A 22,203-nucleotide genomic window follows, 5' to 3' on the forward strand; every position below is an offset into this window, starting at 1 on the left:
TAATATTCACTTCTCTTTCACACCCATTGTGAGTTATCAGTTCAATTTTCAGAATTCAAGTATAAAAACTAGTTATCTCTGGGTAAAGGAAATTATGGTGGTATTTTATGTCATCTTTAGGGCTGCATATATATTCCATTTTTTGATGACTACATATGTTTATAAGAAATCTACATCATTTTTCATCTCAAAACTTTACTAACTAGAACTTTCCAACTTGTATCAGCAACTCTACAAACATTCTAAACTGTGAAAAATCTGCAAGACGGAAATATGAGCACTTCACTCACTTATTACCAAGCAGATATAAACTGATTATCAGAGTCATTAGCAATTCTCCTCCCCCAGTTCACTGTTATCCACCACACATTAGGGACACGCCTGGCCAGTGAAGCAGTATGGATACACTAACAGGCTCTCCACACGGCACAGCAACTTGTCAAGAGTGGATGATCGGACATGATTACGAGGAGCAAGCTGAGCCCCAGACTTTGAGGACTACTCTCCTCGAACAGCCAACCTTTCCCCTTCTTTCTTCCCCTTCATTCTTCTGGGCCTTTTCAGACATACCCGAGTCAGCTGTGATTTGCTGTGTGGGTGTTTTCTGTTTTTTATTTTTTTTAAACCACTGAATTTATTTAACTTAAGAAGTTTTATATACTCATTTCTAATTGTACTTTATTTCTAATCTAGCTTGGCCTTCCAGGTGGTACTTTTCTCTACAAGCATCACTGCTTTTACATCTACTCTTGGACTTTCTTCTAATTTCTAATCTTCAAAATTGTGACACAGTGGAAAGGGCATTGAAGAGTTTGAGCCCCGGTACTACTGACTATGTGACCAAAGATGATTCAAGTAACCTCTTCAGAGCCTTAATTACCTTGCTGTAAAATGTCATGTAATTTTACATGGGATTAGGTGCTATATGAACATAAACAGTACTACTATTTTCCTAATTTTATTTTTCTCTAATACCCGTCATCCTTTTTTTATTGATATAGCTAATGTACAATAATTTGTTATAGGTGTATAACAGTAATTCACAATTTTTAAAGGTTATACTCCATTTATACAGTTATAAAATATTGGCTACATTCCCTTTGTACAATATATTCTTGTAGCTTATTTATTCTATACACAATAGTTTGTATCTCTTAATCCCTTACCCCCATCTTGCCCCTGTCCCCTTCTTTCCCAGCCCACTGGTAACCATTAATTTGTTCTCTATATCTGAGAGTCTGTTTCCGCTTTGTTATATATATTCGCTAGCTCTATTTTTTAGATTCCATGTATAAGTAGTATCATACAGTATTTGTGTTTCTCTGTCTGACTTACTTCACTTAGCATAATACCCTCCAAGTCCATCCATGTTGTTGCAAATGGCAAAATTTCATTCTTTTTTATGGCTGAGTAGTATTCCACTGCATATACATATATACTGCATCTGCTTTGTCCATTCTTCTGTTGATGGACACTGGTTGCTTCCATATATTGGCAACTGTAAATAATGCTATGAACATTAGGGTGCATATAGCTTTTCAAATCAGTGTTTTCATTTGTTTCTGGATTTATACCCAGGAGTGGAACTGCTGGGTCATATGGTATTTCTATTTTTTCTGAGAAACCTCCATACTGTTTTCTACACTGGCTGCACCAGTTTAGATTCCCACCAACAGTGTTCCCTTTTCTCCACATCCTCACCAACATTTATTTGTGGTCTTTTTGAGGGCAGCCATTATGACAGGTGTGAGGTGACACCTGACTGTGGTTTTAATTTGCATTTCTCTGATGATTAACAACATTGAGCATCTCTTCATATGCCTGCTGGCCATCTGTACGTCTTCTTTGGAAAATGTCTATTCAAGTCTTCTGCCCATTTTTTCATCATGTTGTTTGTTTTTCTGACGTTGAGTTGTATGAGCTGTTTATTTTGGATATTAACCCCTTATGAGTCACATCATTAGCAAATCTTTTTTCCCATTCAGTAGGTTGTTTTTTCATTTTGTCGATGGTCTCCTTTGCTGTGAAAAAGCTTTTAAGTCTAATTAGGTACCATTTGTTTATTTTTGCTTTTATTTCCTTTGCTTTAGGAAACAGATTCAAAAAAATTGCTATGATTTATGTCAAAGAGTGCTCTGCCTATGTTTTCTTCTAGGAGTTTTATGGTTTCCAGTCTTACATTTAGATCTTCAATCCATCTTGAGTTTATTTTTGTATACGGTGTTAGAGAATGTTCCAATTTCATTCTTTTACATGTAGTTGTCCAGTTTTCCCAGCACTACTTACTGAAGAGACTGTCTTTTCTCCACTGTATATTATTGCCTCCTTTGTTGTAGATTAATTGACCATAAGTGTGTGGGATTTATTTCTGGGCTTTATTCTGTTCCACTGATCTATGTGTCTGTTTTTGTGCCAATACCATTCTATTTTGATGACTGTAGCTTTGTAGTACAGTCTGAAGTCAGGGAGCTTGTTTTGGCTATTCAGGGTCTTTTGAGTTTCCATAAAAATTTTAAATTATTTGTTCCTAGTTCTGTGAAAAAAATACCCTTGGTATTTTAATACCAAGGAACTGCACTGAATCTATAGATTGCCTTCAGTAGTATGGTCATTTTAACAATATTAACTCTTCCAATCCATGAACACAATATATCTTTCCATCTGTTTATGACCTCTTCAATTTCTTTCATCAGTGTCTTACAGTTTTCTGAGTACAAGTCTTTTACCTCCTTGGATAGGTTTATTCCTAAGTATTTTATTCTTTTTGATGTTATGGTAAATGGGATTGTTTCCTTAATTTCTCTTTCTGATAGTTTGTTGTTAGTGTATAGAAATGCAACAGATTTCTGTATATTAATTTTGTATCCAGCAACTCAATTCATTAATGAGCTTTAGCAGTTTTCTGGTGGTACATTTAGGATTTTCTATATATAGTATCATGTCATCTGCAAACAGTTACAGTTTACTTTCTTTCTAAATTGGATTCCTTTTATTTCTTTTTCTTGTCTGACTGTTGTGGCTAGAACTTCCAATACCATGCTGAATAAAGGTGGCATCAGTGGGCATCCTTGTCTTGTTCCTGGCCTTAGAGGAAATGCTTTCAGCTTTAGAAAGCATTCAGAAATGATTTAGAACATTACTGATGTTCTGTCTGGATGATCCGTCCATTGATGTAAGTGGGGTATTAAAGTCCCCTACTATTACTGTGTTACTGTCATTTCTCCCTTTATGTCTATTAATATTTGCTTTATGTATTTAGGTGCTCCTATGTTGGGTACATATATGTTTACGATTGCTATATCTTCTTCTTGGATTGACCCCTTGATCATTACCATCGTTCTTGCTAATACTCTGCACCACCACTACAACTGCCACTTTACAATTACAGTTGATCCTACGCCATATGAGTTTTAGAAATACTAGTTTGTATCCTACTACACAATTCTAAAACATGGGTTTTAAAGAGTCTACCTAGGGCTTCCCTGGTGGCGCAGTGGTTAAGAATCCACCTGCCAATGCAGGGGACATGGGTTTGATCCCTGGTTCAGGAAGATCCCACATGCCACTGAGCAACAAAGCCCGTGCGCCACAACTACTGAGCCTGCGCTCTAGAGTCCGTGCGCCACAGCTACTAAAGCCCACATGGCTAGAACCTGTTGCTCCACAACAAGAGAATCCACTGCAATGAGAAGCCCGCGCACTGCGACAAAGAGTAGCCCCTGCTCACCACAACCAGAGAAAGCCCACATGCAGCAATGAAGACCCAACACAGCCAAAAATAAATTAAAAATTAAAAAAAAAAGCTCTTTTATGATGAGAAACAACAAATGGTCCATAAGTAGTAGCTTTTAATGAAAAATTAAACCTATATGTGTACATGTACATCACATGCATAGACCATATGTTGTTTCTTTCTCATCATAAATATATACACAATACAGATATATGGTATACGTATGTGAGATGTGTGTGCACGTGTGTGTTTGTGTGTGTATGAATGACATACCATTTGTCAATACCAAGTAATGTCAGTCTTAAATTTCTGGGTAATTTCATGGGTAAAAAATGATATATTGCTTTTTTCCCTGATTATTAATGAAGGTATCTTTTGGCCATTCCATATTCTACTTCTGTGAACTAATTATTCATCTCCTTTGCCCATATTTGTATTGTCTCATCTTTTTCTTATTGAGTATTGTGTGTGTATGTGTATTTAATTTCTATGACATCATTCTTGCAAGTAGTTAAATTTTCACAATAAAACTTCAAGCTAGGGCTTCCCTGGTGGCGCAGCAGTTGAGAATCTGCCTGCTAACGCAGGGGACAACGATTCGAGCCCTGGTCCGGGAGGATCCCACATGCCGCGGAGCAGCTGGGCCCGTGAGCCACAACTACTGAGCCTGCGCTTCGCAACAAGAGGCCGCGATAGTGAGAGGCTCGCACACCGTGATGAAAGGTGGCCCCCACTTGCCACCTAGAGAGAGCCCTCGCACAGAAACGAAGACCCAACACAGCAAAAATAAAAATAAATTAAAAAGGCTGTGCTGAACTGTATGGAGGAGTTCAGGTTTTCTGAGCGTTAGCTGTCCTGGACTCCTTGTATGGTGCAAAAAAAAAAAAAAAAGTTCAAGCTATTCTGTGGCTTCTAAATTATAAGGGGTTTCCCTGAACACCCAGACACAACTAGACTCTAGTTAACATTTAAACAAGGTGGTACACTGGTGCTGTATCAGTGATACGTTAGCATCACAGAGCACAGTGGTAACTTATTTTCATCCTAAACAACTTACTTACAAACACCAGCACTAAAGCCCTCCACTTTGTTTGTAATGCACTAGGAGATATAAATTATTTATTTTGAAGTATCTTAATTAAAACTTGGAAATCAAACTTGAAACATGGTTTTCTCATAATGCCTCTAGGTTACATTCAATGTGTAACTATTTCAGCGAATTCTTTGGCTTTCTTTATAAATTCTTTTCTTCTTATATGAGTTGGAAATATCTTCTCCAATTCTATGGTTTGCCTTGTCATTTTGCTTATAATTATTGTTTGCTATACATTATCTTTAATTTTGATATAATCAAGTGTATCAATTTTACTCTTGTACCTTTATGTGTTTGGTGTCTTAAGAAATGTTTCCTACCTTGAGCCCTAAAGATAAACTTCTATACTTTCTTCCAGAAGTGTGAAAGGTTTGCTTTTAGATCTTTAATCCACTTGTAACTGATCTGTGTGCAGTGTAAGATAAGGATGTCATTTTATTTTTTTCAACACAAATAAATAATTATCCAAACAGTATCTTTTCATCTCTGATTTTTAAAGCACCTCTGATACATACCAAGTTTCCAAATATGTGTGAATAGTTTTCTATTCTGTTCCATTAGCCTCCTTATATTTTTAACCATAAACGTGTACTGTTTTTACAATGTAACAGAAAGTCTGTGTAGAAAAGGATATGAAAGGATGGTGAAAGATGAAACAAAGGAATAAATGTTTAGCCTAACAATTTGAAAGAACTTAAATTCTTAATGTCAGAGACCAGTAGTCCTCAGAAGTTAGTTCTACAGAAAAAGAACTCTATGAGCTATTACGAAGTTAAGACACTGTAACTGAGAAATTAAACAGCAGTCACAAATTACTAGTGAAACAAAAGAACAATAAATCAAATCTTGCATATGAGCACTGAAGTATGGCATAATGCTTATTTCTGTATAAAGGTATTTTGCTCCTGTTATTGCTTTTTAATCATCTCCCAACCAGAAGCACACACATATACATCAACCACAGTAAGAAACCATACTTAGGATGTGAGCTAAACAAGATTAAAAAATAATAATAACAAAAGTGAATTCTTAGGAACTTCAGCAGCAAACTTCACACATCACCACAGAACTTAACTTTAATTTTACTAACTCAGACAATTACACGCCTATGTCCTACCCTTGTGAACTTGGAGCACATTTCCTCTGCTTCTTTTATCATATTTGCTCGAAGCATATACTTTGCACATTTGGAGTTGATGAATCTATCGGCTGTGTCTAAAGACTGAGCTTCATCCATCCACTTGGCAGCTTCTCTGAGATTACCTATATGCTTTAAGAAATGAAAGTATTAAAGAAATCACTGTTTATGATTAAGAGAATATGGGTACAATATAATGGAAAAAGTTCTTAAAGACAAATTAGAAATCTGTTACATTTCTGTCAAATTTATCTAGAAGTCTTTAGATACATTACAATTCATATTTACTAAGAGCTGAATGAAACTATTAATACTGACTATACAACTATATAACATAAAACTCCTTAGGATTATTAGAATATTAGGAATAGATTACCAGGGTGTCCTAAAAGTTATCTCTACACAGAAAGAACTCCAAGCGTTCTTAAAATGGCCAAATTCTTCAACTACTCAAAAAACATGACAAAGATTTTACCTTGTAAATTTTTGCTTTCATATAGAATAATTCTATTAGAGTTGGAGTACTAGCAATTGCAGCATTAATATAATCCAAAGCCAAAGAATACTGCCCAAGTTTATCAAAGTGCTGTGCCAGGAAATACTGAACCCAGAGTAGTGTCGTTGGGGGTTCTGTCTCCCCATTCTCTGCAATCAAACAAATATAACATCATTACAGGGAATGAGGCAAAGTAGAGCAACTCACATACTTTCTTTCTCCCAATGCATACTGAAATTAACTATTACGATAAGCAGTACAAATCCAGCAAAAATGACCAAGTTCAACAGAAAGAGATATGACTTCATGTCGTAAAGTTCAAAAAGTAGCAGCCAAACAGAGAAACAAGATGCTGGTTTCATAGGCTTCTACCCATACCTCACTCCAAAGAAATAGTTTGGGGAAAAGAGGTAAATCAATCTAACTACGAATTCTCAGGCTGAGAGCATAAGGCAGCAGGTCCAGGAAAAGTCAAGGAAAATAGCTTGAAGAAAAGATGCCCCTAACTACCACTGCAAAATTTCTACAAAGGCAAGAATGGCCAGGGCTTACTTAGCATTGTAAGTAGGCCTCGACACTACATCAGGGAAACCCAAAATTGAAGGGTATTAGGAGGACACATTCCTGACAAGATGGTCACACAGCATCAGCGGAGCTTCATCTGGTTCCCCATTCTGTACACTCAAGCTACAGAAGAGTAGATAAAGAAATACCAAGCACTCAAAATGGATTTCAGAAGGGAAGACACACAGGTATAAAATGAGGTAGAAAGAGCAGAAAGGAGAATTTACTCATGCCACCTCAGAAAACACAGAAGGTCTCCTGGACTAGATGACCAAATGAAATGACAACAATGAAAACACACAGATTAGCATAAAATTAAAACACAAATAATAAACATAGGCAAAGAGCCAAGCATTTATCTTGCTCCTCTCATATAAACTATATTTCAGGGGAACCAAATATTTGATGAAGAAAAGTTCTTTACTTGGGATTGACAATATATACACTAATACGTATAAAATAGATAACTAATAAAAAAAAACCTTCTCTATAAGAATTCCAGCTAATAAATGCAGAAGGAATGATGATTAGAATGAAATAAGGGATGAAGGCAACAATTCTCAGTGGCTGCAAAAATCATTAGGCCAATGAAGAACTTTTAATGGGCAGATTAGGCTGACAAACATCAAAATCCTCATCAATCTTAATATCACAAAAAGAGAGACAACCAGAATGTTTTCTGCCTTCAGATGTGATATGACAGGAAGCACAAAGTGTCACGTATGAAGTATTCATATGGAACCTGAATCTAATCGAGCCTGTAAATCTAGGGGAATTGCCTGGCAGTCCAGGGGTTAGGACTCCACGTTTCCACTGCAGGGGGCATGGGTTCAATCCCTGGTTGGGGAACTAAGATCTCACTTGCCACACGGCAAGGCCAAAAAAAAAAAAAAAAAAAAAGCAGGTAATGATACCATGAGAAGACAATCAGCCAAATTCAAAACATGGCACGTTCCACAAGACACGTGGCCTTTCGACAAACAAAACAAAAGGGAAAGGAGTGGACAGTACTGCTCAAGATCAAAAGAATATCAGAGACATAACAATCAAATGTCAAGTGTGGACCTTAGTTGGATCCATATTCAAATAAACCAGTTCTACAATTTTTTAAATAATTGGGAAAATTTGCATGCGGACTGGGTGTTAGATACTGTGGTATGAGAGTTAATTTTGTGTAAGACAGCACTGTGGCTACATCTTGTGTTTAAGTGTTTTAAACAGTTAGAGATGCATACTAAGGTACTGACAGGGGAAACAGTATGTTTGCTTTAAAAATACTCCAGGAAAAAAAAGTCGACAGAAGATACTTCAAATAATACTGGTGAAACACTGATAAAAGAAGGTAGGTGATGCGGACACGAGGGTTCATTATTTACTTCTGTGTCTGTTATTTTATTGTGAAATTTGTTTCAAACTAACAAGAACAAAAGGATGATAACAAATAAAAGATGCAAGAAGAAACCAAAGTTACCATTTGCATGACTGAAAGCATTCTAGAGTGTTTTCTAAATAAAGCTGCCTTGATTTACATATGCCCCTACAAACAGAAAAACAAAGAACCAAATTATACAGGATTTAAAGTAATATAAGAGTAGAAAGAACAAAGAAGTAGGAATTCCCAAAAAATACATTTCAACATAAACTAACTACTTGATCTTGGTCAAGCTGCTCAACCTCTCAATTCTGTTTATTCATATTAAAATGGAGTTAACTCCCCCCGACAAGATTAGGACATTTTTAATTACTTAAGATTGCAAGTGTTCTTCTCATTTCATTCACTAATTCAAAAACTATTTAGGGAACAGCTATCATGTAGCACATATATAATAAACATAAGATAGTGTTAGCGACTAAAAATGGATTGAAATGAGTAATCAAATTTCAACTCAATCTAATTTAAACTTACCATAAGGGCTAAAAAAGGCACACGTTTTCAGAGAGGCTTCATAATTAGTAACAAGCTCCTGGATTATAGAAATCTGTTAAAGAAACATAGTTTTAAAATTTAAAAATATTTTATGAAGGTATTTTTATTTACTATGGATTAATTTAGATTTGGAAGCAATATACAGCTTACTTCAGTACAATAAATTAACTATAAATTGGGGTGTCTGCTTTTCCCTACTCCCTGTGTTGGGGGAAAATGAGAAAAACAGAAAACGTACTGCTCTCTTTATTAATAGTAAAACAGAATCTCATTAATTTCTCATCTCAATAAATATCAATAGTTTCAGGTTTTGATGGACAAATCATCACTAGTTACCACACACTCTTTTTCTTTTTGGCCAAAAAACACACCTGTATAATATATTATTATTAACAATTTATTTGCCTTTTGCCTCCCATTGTTACAGGGTGAAGTTGTAAGCCATTATATACTCAGATTTTCTAAAATGTCACTCATTACAAAAAAGTCAAGTGAAATCATCTAAATTATACAGTGAGTTGATGGAAGAAGTTAAGTAAACTAACTAGATGTTTAAACTACCTTTGTTTTTAGTGATCATTTTGATAGATTTTCATTCCAATGCTGCACTTAGGTAGGACTGAAATATTATACACTACACTGTAAACATGCTATGCCCTGAAAGTGCAAAAGAAAAGTGACATGAGTTAGAAGTGGCAGGGGAAAAAAGTAGCTTCTATGCATGGCTTGTTTTAAATGTCTGTTGATGTTACCTGTTCAAAATGAGTTAGAAAATATAACCACCTTATTTGTGAACTTCAGAAAAACAAAGGTCAAAAGTGAAGAAAAACCATTAAAACTTATAATATGTATGTGACCAATACAATATTATTTTAAAACCATCCCACTGACAGCAGTCAAAAAAACAAAAAAGATCAAATTAAAACACTTCTCAGGCTTACATGATCTCTTTCTGACAAGAATGTTGCATTGTAGGGCATAATTCTCTTAGATAGAAGGGCAATAAGGAATAGGTGGGACAGTACACATTAAAAGTGGGGGAAAATATGTAAGTAACATATAAAAAACACAACATGAAAAGAAGTTACACACATTGTGACTTCACTAAAACATATGTATAGATACATACTCATTGGAAATATGATCAAATGGATTAGGGTAGTAGAATATGAGGACACTCTTTTAAAACACAATAATGCTGTATTATTTTAATAAGATTTTTAAAGCAAAGGACTTTAAAAAGAATGGTTATTAAAATGTGAATAGACCTATAACTAGTAAGGAGATTCAACCAGAAATCAAAAACCTACCAGAGAACAAACATATGGATACCAAGGGGGGAAGGGCAAGTGGGATGAATTGGGAAACTGGGATTGACATATATACACTGCTATGTATAAAACAGATTAACTAATGAGAACCTACTGTATAGCACAGGGAACTCTACTCAATGCTCTGTGGTGACCTAAATGGGAAGGAAATCCAAAAAAGAGGGGATAATGTATACATATAGCTGATTCACTTCACTGTACAGCAGAAACTAACACAACATTGTAAAGCAACTATACTCCAATAAAAATTAATTAAAAAAACAAACAAACAAAAAACCTACCAACAAAGAACAGCCCTAGACCCAATGGCTTCAAAGGTGAATTCTACCCAACATTTTAAAAACTAATACCAAACTCTGCCAAAAAACCAAACAGAAGGGAACACTTCCAAACTCATTCTGAGGCCAGCATTACTCTCATAACAAAGCCAGACAAAAGCCAGACAAAAGCACCACAAGAAAACTACTGACCAATACCCCTAATGAATATGGATGCAAAATCCTCAACAAAATACTAGCAAACATGCCTCAGCAGCGTATTAAAAGGATTATACACCATGACCAAGAGGAATTTATTCCTGGAATGCAAGGATGGTTTAACATAAAAATTGATCAATATAACTTGCCACATCAACAAAATGAAGGAAAAATACCCACGTGATTATCTCAATTGCTGCAGAAAAAGTATGTGACAAAATTCACCACCCTTTCCTTATAAAAACATTCACCAAACTATGAATAGAAGGAAACTACCTCAATATAATGAATGCCAAATATGAAAAACCCACAATGAACATCATACTTAATGGTGAGAGACTGAAAACATTTCCACTATGATCAAGAACAAGGCAAGGATGCCTACTTTCATCACATCTATCATCACAGTACTGGAAGTTCTACTGCTGGAAGGCAAGAAAAAGAAATAAAAGGTATTCAAATAGTAAAGAAAGAAATAAAATTATCTCTGCAGATGATATGATCTTACTAGTAGAAAACCCTAATGATTTCACAGAAAAACCTGTTAGAATAAATGAACTCAGCAAAGCAGCAAGATACAAAAAGTCAATACACAGAAATCAGCTGCACTTTTACACACACGAACAATCTGAAAAGGAAATTACTAAAGCAATTTCATTCACAACAGCATCAAAAAGAATAAAATACTTAGAAATTAACTTAACCAAGGAAGTGAAAAACTTGTAAAATGAAAACTATAAAACATTGCTGAAAAAAATTCAAGATGACACAAATAAATGGAAACCCATCCCATATTCATGAATTGGAAAAATTAATATTATTAAAATATCAATACTACCCAAAGAGATCTATAAATTCAACATTATCTCCATCAAAATCCAAATGCCTTTTTTTTTTTTGCAGAAAAAGAAAAGCCCACCCTAAAATTAACATGGACTCTCAAAGAACCCCAAAGAGCCAAAACAATCTTAAAAAAGAACAAAACCAAGAGGACTCACTCCTGACTTCAAAACTTACTACAAAGTTACTGTAATCAAAACAGTGTGGTACTGGCTTAAAGACAGATGTAGAGACTAATGGAATAGAACAGAGAGTCCAGAAATAAACCCTCGCATATATGGTCAAATGATTTTTGACAAGGGTGTCAAGACCAATCACTGGAGAAACAGAAGTCTTTTCAACAAATGGTATTGGGAAAACTGCATATCCACATGCAAAAGAATGCAGGTGAACCCTTACCTAATACCATGTACAAAAATTAACTCAAAATGAATCAAGGACCTAAATGTAAGACCTAAAACAATAAAACTCTTAAAAGAAAACATAGGACAAAAACTTCACAATATTAGATTTGGCAATGATTTCTTGGATATGACACCAAAGGCACAGGTAACAAAAGAAAAAACTGACAAATTGGACTTCATGAAAATTTTAAAATTTGTACACCAAGATGCCATCCATAAAGAGGCAACCCACGGAATAGGAGAAAATATTTGCAAATCATGTATCTGATAAGAGGTTAATACCCCAAATATATGGAGAACTAAAATTCAACAACAAAAATCCAATTCAAAATGTTTGATAAAATACTTGAATAAATATTTCTCCAAAGATATACAAATAGCCAGTAAGCACATGAAAAGATGTGCAACATCACTAGTCATTAAGGAAATGCAAATCAAAACTACAATGAGATGCCACCTCACACCCAGGAGGATGGCTATCTTAAAACAAAACAAAACTGAAAACAACTGTAGACAAGGATGTGAAAAAAACTGCAACCCTTGTGCACTGCTGGTGGAAAGTGGTACAGCTGCTGTGGAAAACAATACAGCAGTTCCTCAGAAAGTTAAAAATACAACTACCAAATGATCCAGCAATTCCACTTCTGGCTATATATCCAAAAGAACTGAAAGCAGATCTCTAAGAAATATTTGTACATCCATGTTCATATCATTGTTCATAATAGTCAAAACGTGGAAGCAACCCAAGTGTCCATGGATGGAAGAATGGATGAGCAAATGTGGTATAGACATATAATGGGATATTATTAAGCTTTGAAACCGAAATTCTGAAATGTGCTACAACATGGACGTTACGCTAAGGGAAATAACCTAGTCACAGAAAGACAATTACTGTATGATTCCACTTATATCAGCCTACTTAGAGTTGTCAAAATCATAAAGACATAAAGTATAATGGTTGTTGCCGGGGGCTAGAGGGAGGGAACAGAAAGTTATTGTTTAAAGGGTACAGAATTTCAGTTATACAAGATGAAAAGAGTTATGGGGATGGATGGTGGTGATGGGTGCACAAAAATGTGAATGTAGTTAATACCACTAAACCGTACACTTAAAAATGGTCAACATGGTAAACCCTATGTTAAGTGTATTTTGCTGCAATAAAACAACAACAAAAAGGTGGTTCTAAAAGTGCAATCCTCACCATCAATATCATAAATGTCAGCATTAGCATCATTAGTAGTTTGTTAGAGATGCAAATTTTTGACCAAACTCCAAATTTATAGAATCAGAAACTCTGAGTCTAGCAATGCTTTTAGCAAGCCGCCAGATAATTCTGACATACCCTAGAGTTTGAGAACTGATTTTTAAAAGTGCTGCAATAAGACTATTACTACAAAGCAAAATAAAAACCAATAGGCATTTTTAGGGACTTGCCTCGTGGTGCAGTGGTTAAGAATCCGCCTCCCAATGCAGGGGACACAGGTTCGATCCCTGGTCCAGGAAGATCCCACGTGCTGCGGAGCAACTACTGAGCCTGCGCTCTAGAGCCCACGAGCCACAACTACTGAGCCTGCGTGCCACAACTACTGAAGCCCACACGCCTAGACCCTGTGCTCCACAAAAAGAGAAGCCACCGCAATGAGAAGCCCACGCACCGCAACGAAGAGTAGCCCCCACTCGCCGCAACTAGAGAACGCCTGTGTGCAGCAACGAAGACCCAAGACAACCAAAAATAAATAAATAAATACATATTTATTTATTTAAAAAAAAGTAATAGGCATTTTTAACCCACCAGGATCAATCTCACTGAGAGTATGTGTAACTTAAAAAACGTTCAGTACTCAATTTATGGAAGGATATAGTTTTCCATGAACTTACACTGCCATCTACTGGCAGTTACTAAACCCACAGCTAGAGCTTTAAATAAGGGTGTAATAAATTACATCTCTAGGGTGAAATAAATTTTTAAAATCAGTTTTAATCATTTTAAAAAGTACAACAAAATATATACTGAAGTTACACATAATTCTTCATAAAGGAGTATAAAATACTGCTGAATAAAACAGAATCTCCAGCTTCAGAACTTCAAAACAAGATTTAATTGGGGAAATAAATCAAGGTAATGGAAAGTTCACATGAAATGTCCTAAATAAAAAAACTGCAGAGAACACTGTCCTTCCTGGTTTATTAGGCATATTTATTGAATCTAAAAAATGTATATTATAGTCATTCACTCAGTAATTAAGTGAACAATTCAATTTTCCAAACTTGTCTATGAAAGTTAGTCTAAGGAGTTTTACTAAGGTATAAAGGACCCATTTTACTTCAAGTTTACTTACCATTTATATTTCAATAATACTGTATAACTGTATATTCAATTATATAATTGTATACTGTATAACTATATTCAATTGTACAATATAACTGTATATTCAACTCCTTTCTTGCAAAACAACATGTAATGGCTATTCTTGTTGAAAATAGCTATCTGCCGCTGCCAATTAAAATCAAGAAAGCCAATCCACTTGTTAGGTATCTAAGATCACAATAAAACTTTAAGCCTCAAAACAGCTTAAATTATACAGTCAAAATTTTTTATGAACTGAAAAAATTTCCAAGTTCAACCACCTTCTCCTGATTTAAATATTTTCTTCTAACAGTTATAATTTGACCAGGATTGAAAAAGCTTTGTTTCTGCTAATAAAATCTAACCTGGGCAAATGTTGTGACTATTGTAGATAATTTCCTAAATTACTGCCCTTATCCAGCTTTTCTTATGTATGAGTTAAAAGAATTCTTTACTACCCTTAAAGACAAAGCCCTACAAACCACGTCTGATACACAACTTTTCACAATATAAATACAGATCCCATTTAAAATGTTACTGTAACATGAAAGGCACTGAAACTGTCTTTTCAGATTTTTTTTAAACCCAAATTAGAAAACTAAGCACAATAGTTTATCAACAAGGACCAAAATTGTTGGATTAATTTCTAATAAATGTACAATTAACAGTGACAATTTTGGTTCCAAAGGAGCTAGTTAGAGATAAGTTGTCCAAGAACTATGACACTAAAATGAAACTAGGTAACTTCTTGCAGAGATGAGGTGTGATGGGTGGGGATGGTGAGAGAACGACCAGTTCTTGAAAACCCTCTCTGAACCAAGCACTTTACAAACTTTATCATTTAATTAAAGAACACAGCAACTCCTTAAGTATTATCTTCCCCAACTTTATGATCCAGAAACAGATTCAGGTAGTTGCTCAAGCAAATGTGTGATGGAGTCAGGATTCCAAACCAGGCCTGATTCCAAAGCAATGCTCCTTTCCCTATACCAGTATTTCCCAAAGAGTGGTGCCCACGCTGGAACAAGAGATGATTACAGCTAATTCACCAACTGAAACTTTTTAAGTTAGATTTTAATTTTATGTGTTTTATAAAAATGATACTAGCACAAATCTGTGGTTTTTACGAAAAACAAAAAAGTAATCAAAGTTACTGAAAAATATTTTTTAAATAACACTATAGGTGTTATGTAGATTTGACAAAAATTGTGAAGGGGATTAATAAATGTCAGCAGACACTATAGTATACTGTGATACCTTCCTAGGTATTGGAATACCTAGGAAAAGTATTGGGTTGGCCAAAAAGTTTGTTCGGGTTTTTCTGTAAGATGTTATGGAAAAAACCGAAAGAACTTTCTGGCCAAGCCAATACTTGCTTTTATTTTCTTCTCCCAAAATGTAACTGTTTTTAAACAAACAAAAAATGAATTAATGATCATTACAATTACCATTAACTGTTGATCAGCATGTCTGAAAAATACTAACTCTGATACTGTCACCACTGCAAATAATGCCTTCTGGAATTTTTAAAGATAGAACTGTTATTGACTCATTTTTTTCCTTTTCGTGAGAAATCCAGGATTCTCACAAAGAAACATTCTTAATGTAGTCCTTCTATTATTTAGAGCATCTAAGAAAAAAATTCCTTATATTGCTCTGAAATACAAATCAAACTCTTGCTTTCCTTGCTAATTATTCCCCTGTATCACCTTCTGAAACACCTAGTTTTCCAAAAGTATATATGAAATGAAGCATTTTTAGAATCATTTTGCTTGACTAGTAACTGTGAAGCCATTTTTACAATGATAACAGAATTCTAACATTTTTATAATGCTGTTTAGCTTCATTTTTTTCCTAACTTACCTTCACAATTACAGTTAGGTAGTAAACAGACACAAAACTCAAATTTTATACCTGCCTGAGTTAATTAAAAATAAAGAAAGAAGCAAAGATACCTTACAGACAATATATTCCAGGATCAAAATCTAGTTTACCCACCACCTCCACCAACAAATTATAGTTGTTTCCCACTAACAACAGCCAAACAATTTAGTACTTCCCGTAGAAATACTCCAACGAAGTTCATGATGATTCTCTTTCTTCACTGAACAGGCCAAGTTTTTTGTAACTCTTTGGGTCTACAGTCACCAGTTTCTAAAGGGCACACAAACCTCTACATGTTCTTTAACTGAATGAGGATCTTGGAATATTTTCATAGTATGGGCAGATTTAACACAAAAAAAACGTCCTCTGGGAAACAGCCTACCTCCCTTTCCTGTGTATGGACAGCCATACACTTTTTGTTGAGACATCTATGCTTCATCCAGTCAGTCTCGTCAAGTACTCAATTTCCATGTTCTTACTCATATTCACTGCACCTGTGCACTGATGTCCAGCTTCAATGGAATCAAATGCACCTGTAACAACCCAGCAAACCTTGATGATTCACTGCCTTCACTCAACAGTCTGACATAGTGAATAGCTACAGAACAAAACTGCAAAGTACTTTCCATTATAGGTGAAAATGGAAGCCCAGAATTAATTTCCACCTCTTATTTAGGGTCATTCTGGTTTCCTTTAAAACACTAAAACAATTTTTTCAATGTATATACTGTAGCCTTGACAGTTGAACTAAAATTAAATAAAAACTGATTTTACTCAGTATCTTTCTGTGCAAATAGAGATCTTTATCCTTAGAAAAAACATTTTTCTCATCGATTAAAACTGCAAAGTAAAAAACAAAAATACAGAACACTAAGCACATATTAGGGAAAAAAAATGGAAAAAGATGAGCAAATTAAACCTAAAACCAGCATAAGTAAGGGTATAATAAAGATTAGATTTGGGAACCAATAAAATAGAAAAGGGGGGTGGGGAAATCAACAAATCCAAAACTTGGTCTTCGGAAAAGATTGACAAAAGTGCCAAACCTTTGGCTAGACTGACCAAGAAAAAAAGAAGACTCAAGTTATTAAAATTAAAAATTAAAGAAGAGACATTACTTACTACTGACTGGAAATAAAATGATTATAAAGGAATATGATGAACATATATGCCAATACTGGATAACTTAAATGGACAAATTTCTAGAAACACAAATTTCAGAAACCAAATAAGAAGAAATAGAGATATAAATAAACCGATAACAAGTAAAGAGTTTCAACAGGTAATTAAACTACCCACAAAGAAAAGTCCAGGCCCAGATAGTTTCACTGGTAAATCCTACCAAATATTTAATACCAATACCAATCTTCACAAACTTTTCAAAAATAAAAAACAAAACAGGGGAGAACACTTCCCAACTCATTATAAGGCCATTATTACCCTGATATCAAAACCAGACAAAGACATCACAAGAAAACTACAGTCCAGTATCTGTTAGAAATATAGATGCAAAAATCCTTAATAAAATACCAGCAAATTGAACCTAGCAACATATATAAAGAATTATACAGCACAACCAAGTGGTTTTATCCCACTAATGCAAGGTTGTTTAACATCTGAAAATCAATTAATGTAATTACAATATCAACAGAATAAAAACAATAAACACATGATCATCTCAATAGACAAAGAAAAACCATTTGACTCAATCCAACACCCTTTCACAATAAAAATGCTCAACAAACTAGGAGTAGGAGGGAACTTCCTCAACATTATAAAGGGCATATACAAAAAAATCCATAGTTAACACAATATTTAATGGAGAAAGACTAGATGCTTTCCCACTGAGATCAAGAACAAAACAAAAATGTCAATGCTCATCATTTCTATTCAACACTGACTGGAGGTTCTAGACAGGGCAATTAGTCAAGAAAATGAATAAAAAGGATACAAACTGGAAAGGAAGAAATAAAACTTTCTATTTGCAGATGACAGAAATTCATTACACCAACTATAACAACTAATAAACAAGTTCATCAAGGTTACAAAATATAAGAACAATATACAAAAATCTACCGTATTTTATATACTAGCAATAAAAAAACCTGAAAACTAAATTTAAGAAAAATTCCAATCCAAAGAACACAAAAACACTAATCCAAAAAGACAGATGCACCCCTATGTTCACTGCAGGATTATTTACAATAGCCAAAATATGGAAACAACTTAGATGTCCATCAATGGATGAATGGATAAAGATGTGATGTATATATACAATGGACTATTTACTCAGCCATAATGAAGTCCTGCCATTTGCAACAACATGGATGGACCTCGACGGTATTATGCTAAGTGAAATAAATCAGACAGAGACAAATGTCACATGATTGCACTCATATGTGGAATCTTAAAAAAAATTTAAAAAAAAAAAAAAAACTCAGACACAAAAAACAGATTAGTGGTTACCAGAGAGGAAGGTGGTTACGGGGTGGGTGTGAAATGGATGAAGGGGGGGTGGGGGGGTCAACTGTATGGTGATGGATGGTAACTAGGCTTGTAGTGGTGAACAACTTATAGTGTACAAAGATGTCAAATTATAATTGGCCCTATATAAGTTTCAGGATATACATCTAAAACTATATAATAAAAAAAGAAAAAATACTTCCATCTAGCATAGCATAAAAAAAATAAAATACTTAGGAATAAATCTAACAAAAGATGTATAAGACTTATAAACTGAAAACTACAAAAAATTGTTGAAAGAAATTAAAGACAATCTCAATAAATGGAAAATTTCCAATGTTCATAGACTGAAAGACTTAATAGTGTTAAGATGGAAATACTTCCCAAAGTGATATACAGATTCAATGCAATCCCTATAAAATCCCAGCTGGCTTCTTTGTAGAAGCTGAACAATTGATCGTAAAATTCATATGGAAATAAAATAAATCTTTAATGGCCAAAAGAATATTAAAAAAAAAAACTAGGAAGATTCACACTTCCTAATTTCAAAATTTACCCCAAAGCTACAGTAATCAAGACAGCGTGATACTAGCCTCAGGACAGACATACAGATCAATGGAACAGAAATGAGAGTCCAGAAGTGAACCCTCACATTTATGATCAATTTACTTTCAACAAGGCTATCAAGACTTTCAATGGAAAAAAAAAACAAATGGTGCTGGGAAACTGGGCAAACACATGCAAAAGAATGAAGCTGGGCTCCCACCTCACACCATATACAAAAATGAATGCAAAATGAATCAAAGACTTTAATATAAGAACCAAAAGTATAAAACTCTTAGAAGTAAATATGTGTAAATCTTCATGACCCCGAATTTGGAAATAGGTTTCTTATATACAACACAAAAGCACAAGCAACACAAGGGAAAAAAGATAAAATGGGCTTCATCAAGACACTTTTAAGAAAGTGGAAAGACAATCCACAAAACGGTAGAAAATATTTTCAAATCATATATCTGGTAAGAAACTTGTACCTAGAATATATTTAAAAACTTACAACTAATAATGAAGAGACAAATAACCCAATTAAAAACTGGCAGAAGAACCTGAACTGACGTTTCTCCAGGGAAGATATACAAATGGCCAACAAGCACTTGAAATAATGCTCAAAATAATCAGTCATCAAGGAAATGCAAACGAAAACCACAAGGAGATAGACCACTTCACACCCTCTAGGATGGCCATAATCAAATATCATATAATAACAAGTGGATTGTTGGTGAGGATGTATAGAAATCAGAATCCTTATACACTACTTGTGGGAATGTAAAATGGTGAAGGTACTTTGGAAAAGAGTCTTGACAAGTTTTTGAAAAGTTTAAACATGGAGTTACCATTTGACCTAGCAATTCCATCCCGGGTATATGCACCCAAGAGAAATGAAAACATGTACATGCAAAAACATGTACACAAATGTTCACAGCATTATTCATACCAAAAGGTACAAACAACCAAAATGTCCATCAACTGATAGATAAAATGTAGTACAGCCATACAACTGGACATTATTTGGACATAAAAGGCGATGAAGTACTCATGCTACCACATAGGTCAAAATATTTATGCTAAGTATAAGAAGCTAGAGAAAAAAAGGCCACATATTGTTTGATTCTGTTTGTATGAAATACCCAGAACAGGCAAATCCATAAACAGAAAGTAGACTAGTGGCTGCCTGACTGGGGGAGTGCAGCGGGCAGATACGAATGGGGTTTCTTTTTCGGGTGATGAAAATTTTCTAAAATTACTGTGGTGATGGTTGCAAAACTCTGAATATACTAAAAATCAGTGAATTTGTAAACTTCAAATAGGTCAATTTTATTGTATGTGAACTGCATCTCAATAAAGCTATTAAGAAAACAACAAAGATACTGGGGGTAAGCTGCTGACGCTAAGTGGTAGAGGCCAAGGACACAAATATCCTGTGATGCACAGGACAGCCCCTAGAATTACGCAGCTCAACATGTTGGTGACGCAGTTCTTTGCTGTGGGGGGCTGTCCTGTGCACTGAAGAGTGTTCAGCAGCGTCCCCCGGGCTCCACCCACATTAGGTATCAGTAGCACACCCACCAGGCTGACAACCAAAACATCTCCAGACATTGCAGAATGTCCCCTGGGGGACAAAAAAATTCCCTCCCCCGCCCCACCATGAGAAGCACTGCTCAAGAGGAAGAGGACTTTCCAAACTGCTTGTGAAACAATAGGTGAACTTCCACAACAGAAATAAAGATCAGCAAATCTGGTTACATTAAAATTTAGCTTCTTTATGTTTTAAAATAAAATCTCATTAGAAAAGCAAGCATAAGAAAATATTTAACACTGCCTAATGCTGGTGAGGGCACAGTGAGCCTTTCACACACTTTGGTAATGGCAATACAAATTGATGTTTAACAAGAATAACAAAATGTTCTTACCTTTTACCCATTAATTTATTCTGAGAATTTATGAGACAAAAATCCTAAGTAAAGCTATATGTACAAAGATATACTTTTTTAACTGCAAAAACTTTGAAAATCAAAGTTCAGTTGGAGGTATGATTTTGATAAAAGACTATGCTGTCGTTAAAAAGAAGATATTGGAGACTACACAATAACACATTAATTGATTGTGAAATTGCTGGGGGGAAAAAACCCAAAATATTTATGGTCAAAATTCACAATTTAAAATGCTGGAGACATTTTTTAAATACTTTTTGACACTTGTACTATATCCTAAGCTAACTTCAAAAGATAATTTTATTTTCATGGTACCTGACATGGATTATTTTTTAAGACTTGGAAGCTTACAAAACTATAACTGTTTATCAGCCTTAACCTCTTTGAAATCCTTCGAGAGTTAAAATGCAGCCCTTAGCTAAAAACAGGACTCACTGCTGATTAGAAATACGCAAATTTTAAAACGCCCTCTAGAGTAATCACAAATATGTGACCAAAATGATTTGAGAAGGATTTCCCATACTTGTACATTTTTTCTCACTATACTAAGTTCTGACAACTTAAACTCAATTTTCTGCAGCTTAATTCAATTCTCAAAAACACATGGTAAACATTCCTGTTGCATGCTCAAAGATTAACACTAAAGAGATGTCAAAGGTTCACATATAGATGAATGTATTCTCACTGCCTTCTTTAAAAATGCAATTTCCAAGCTTTATAAAATAAAATACCAACAAGTGCTTAACACCTTTAAGATGGTAATTTTGGATCAATATTGGAGAGATTTTTTTTTTTAAGTCTATGCCTCTTATGAAAACGGAGAAAGCCAGTGAAAGCCCAGTGATAGCTTAAGAGGAACAAATTCTGTAAGGAATTCTGTAAGGAACAAATTCTGTCTTCAGTACTTGCTGTAAGACAGTGTTACAAAAGCACTACTCTATTCTCATTCACATACATGTTCTTTATTATTTCTGACATTTTATCTCATCTTTCTTCTCTGTCACCCTTGCCTAAA

The 22,203-nt window shown here is 34.7% G+C and overlaps 1 protein-coding gene across 5 annotated transcripts in view; it reads right to left on the minus strand.

The window, feature by feature from the left end:
* The window catches only part of NAA16 (N-alpha-acetyltransferase 16, NatA auxiliary subunit), a 66,205-nt gene that overhangs the window by 15,272 nt on the left and 28,730 nt on the right, over positions 1-22,203 (minus strand). For all 5 annotated transcript variants that reach the window (XR_014326910.1, XM_082859512.1, XM_082859511.1 and 2 more), the window contains 3 exons: positions 8,931-9,003; positions 6,440-6,609; positions 5,944-6,096 (listed from right to left, as the gene is read on the minus strand). Coding sequence is in view for 4 of the 5 variants with exons in the window: in XM_082859512.1 (XP_082715638.1) it covers positions 5,944-6,096; positions 6,440-6,609; positions 8,931-9,003 (396 nt within the window). In the remaining variant the exon portion in view is untranslated. The remainder of the gene's footprint in view (positions 1-5,943; positions 6,097-6,439; positions 6,610-8,930; positions 9,004-22,203) is intronic.

Source organism: Leucopleurus acutus (assembly GCF_964270905.1).
Source record: "Leucopleurus acutus genome assembly, chromosome: 18".
NCBI lineage: Eukaryota > Metazoa > Chordata > Mammalia > Artiodactyla > Delphinidae > Leucopleurus > Leucopleurus acutus.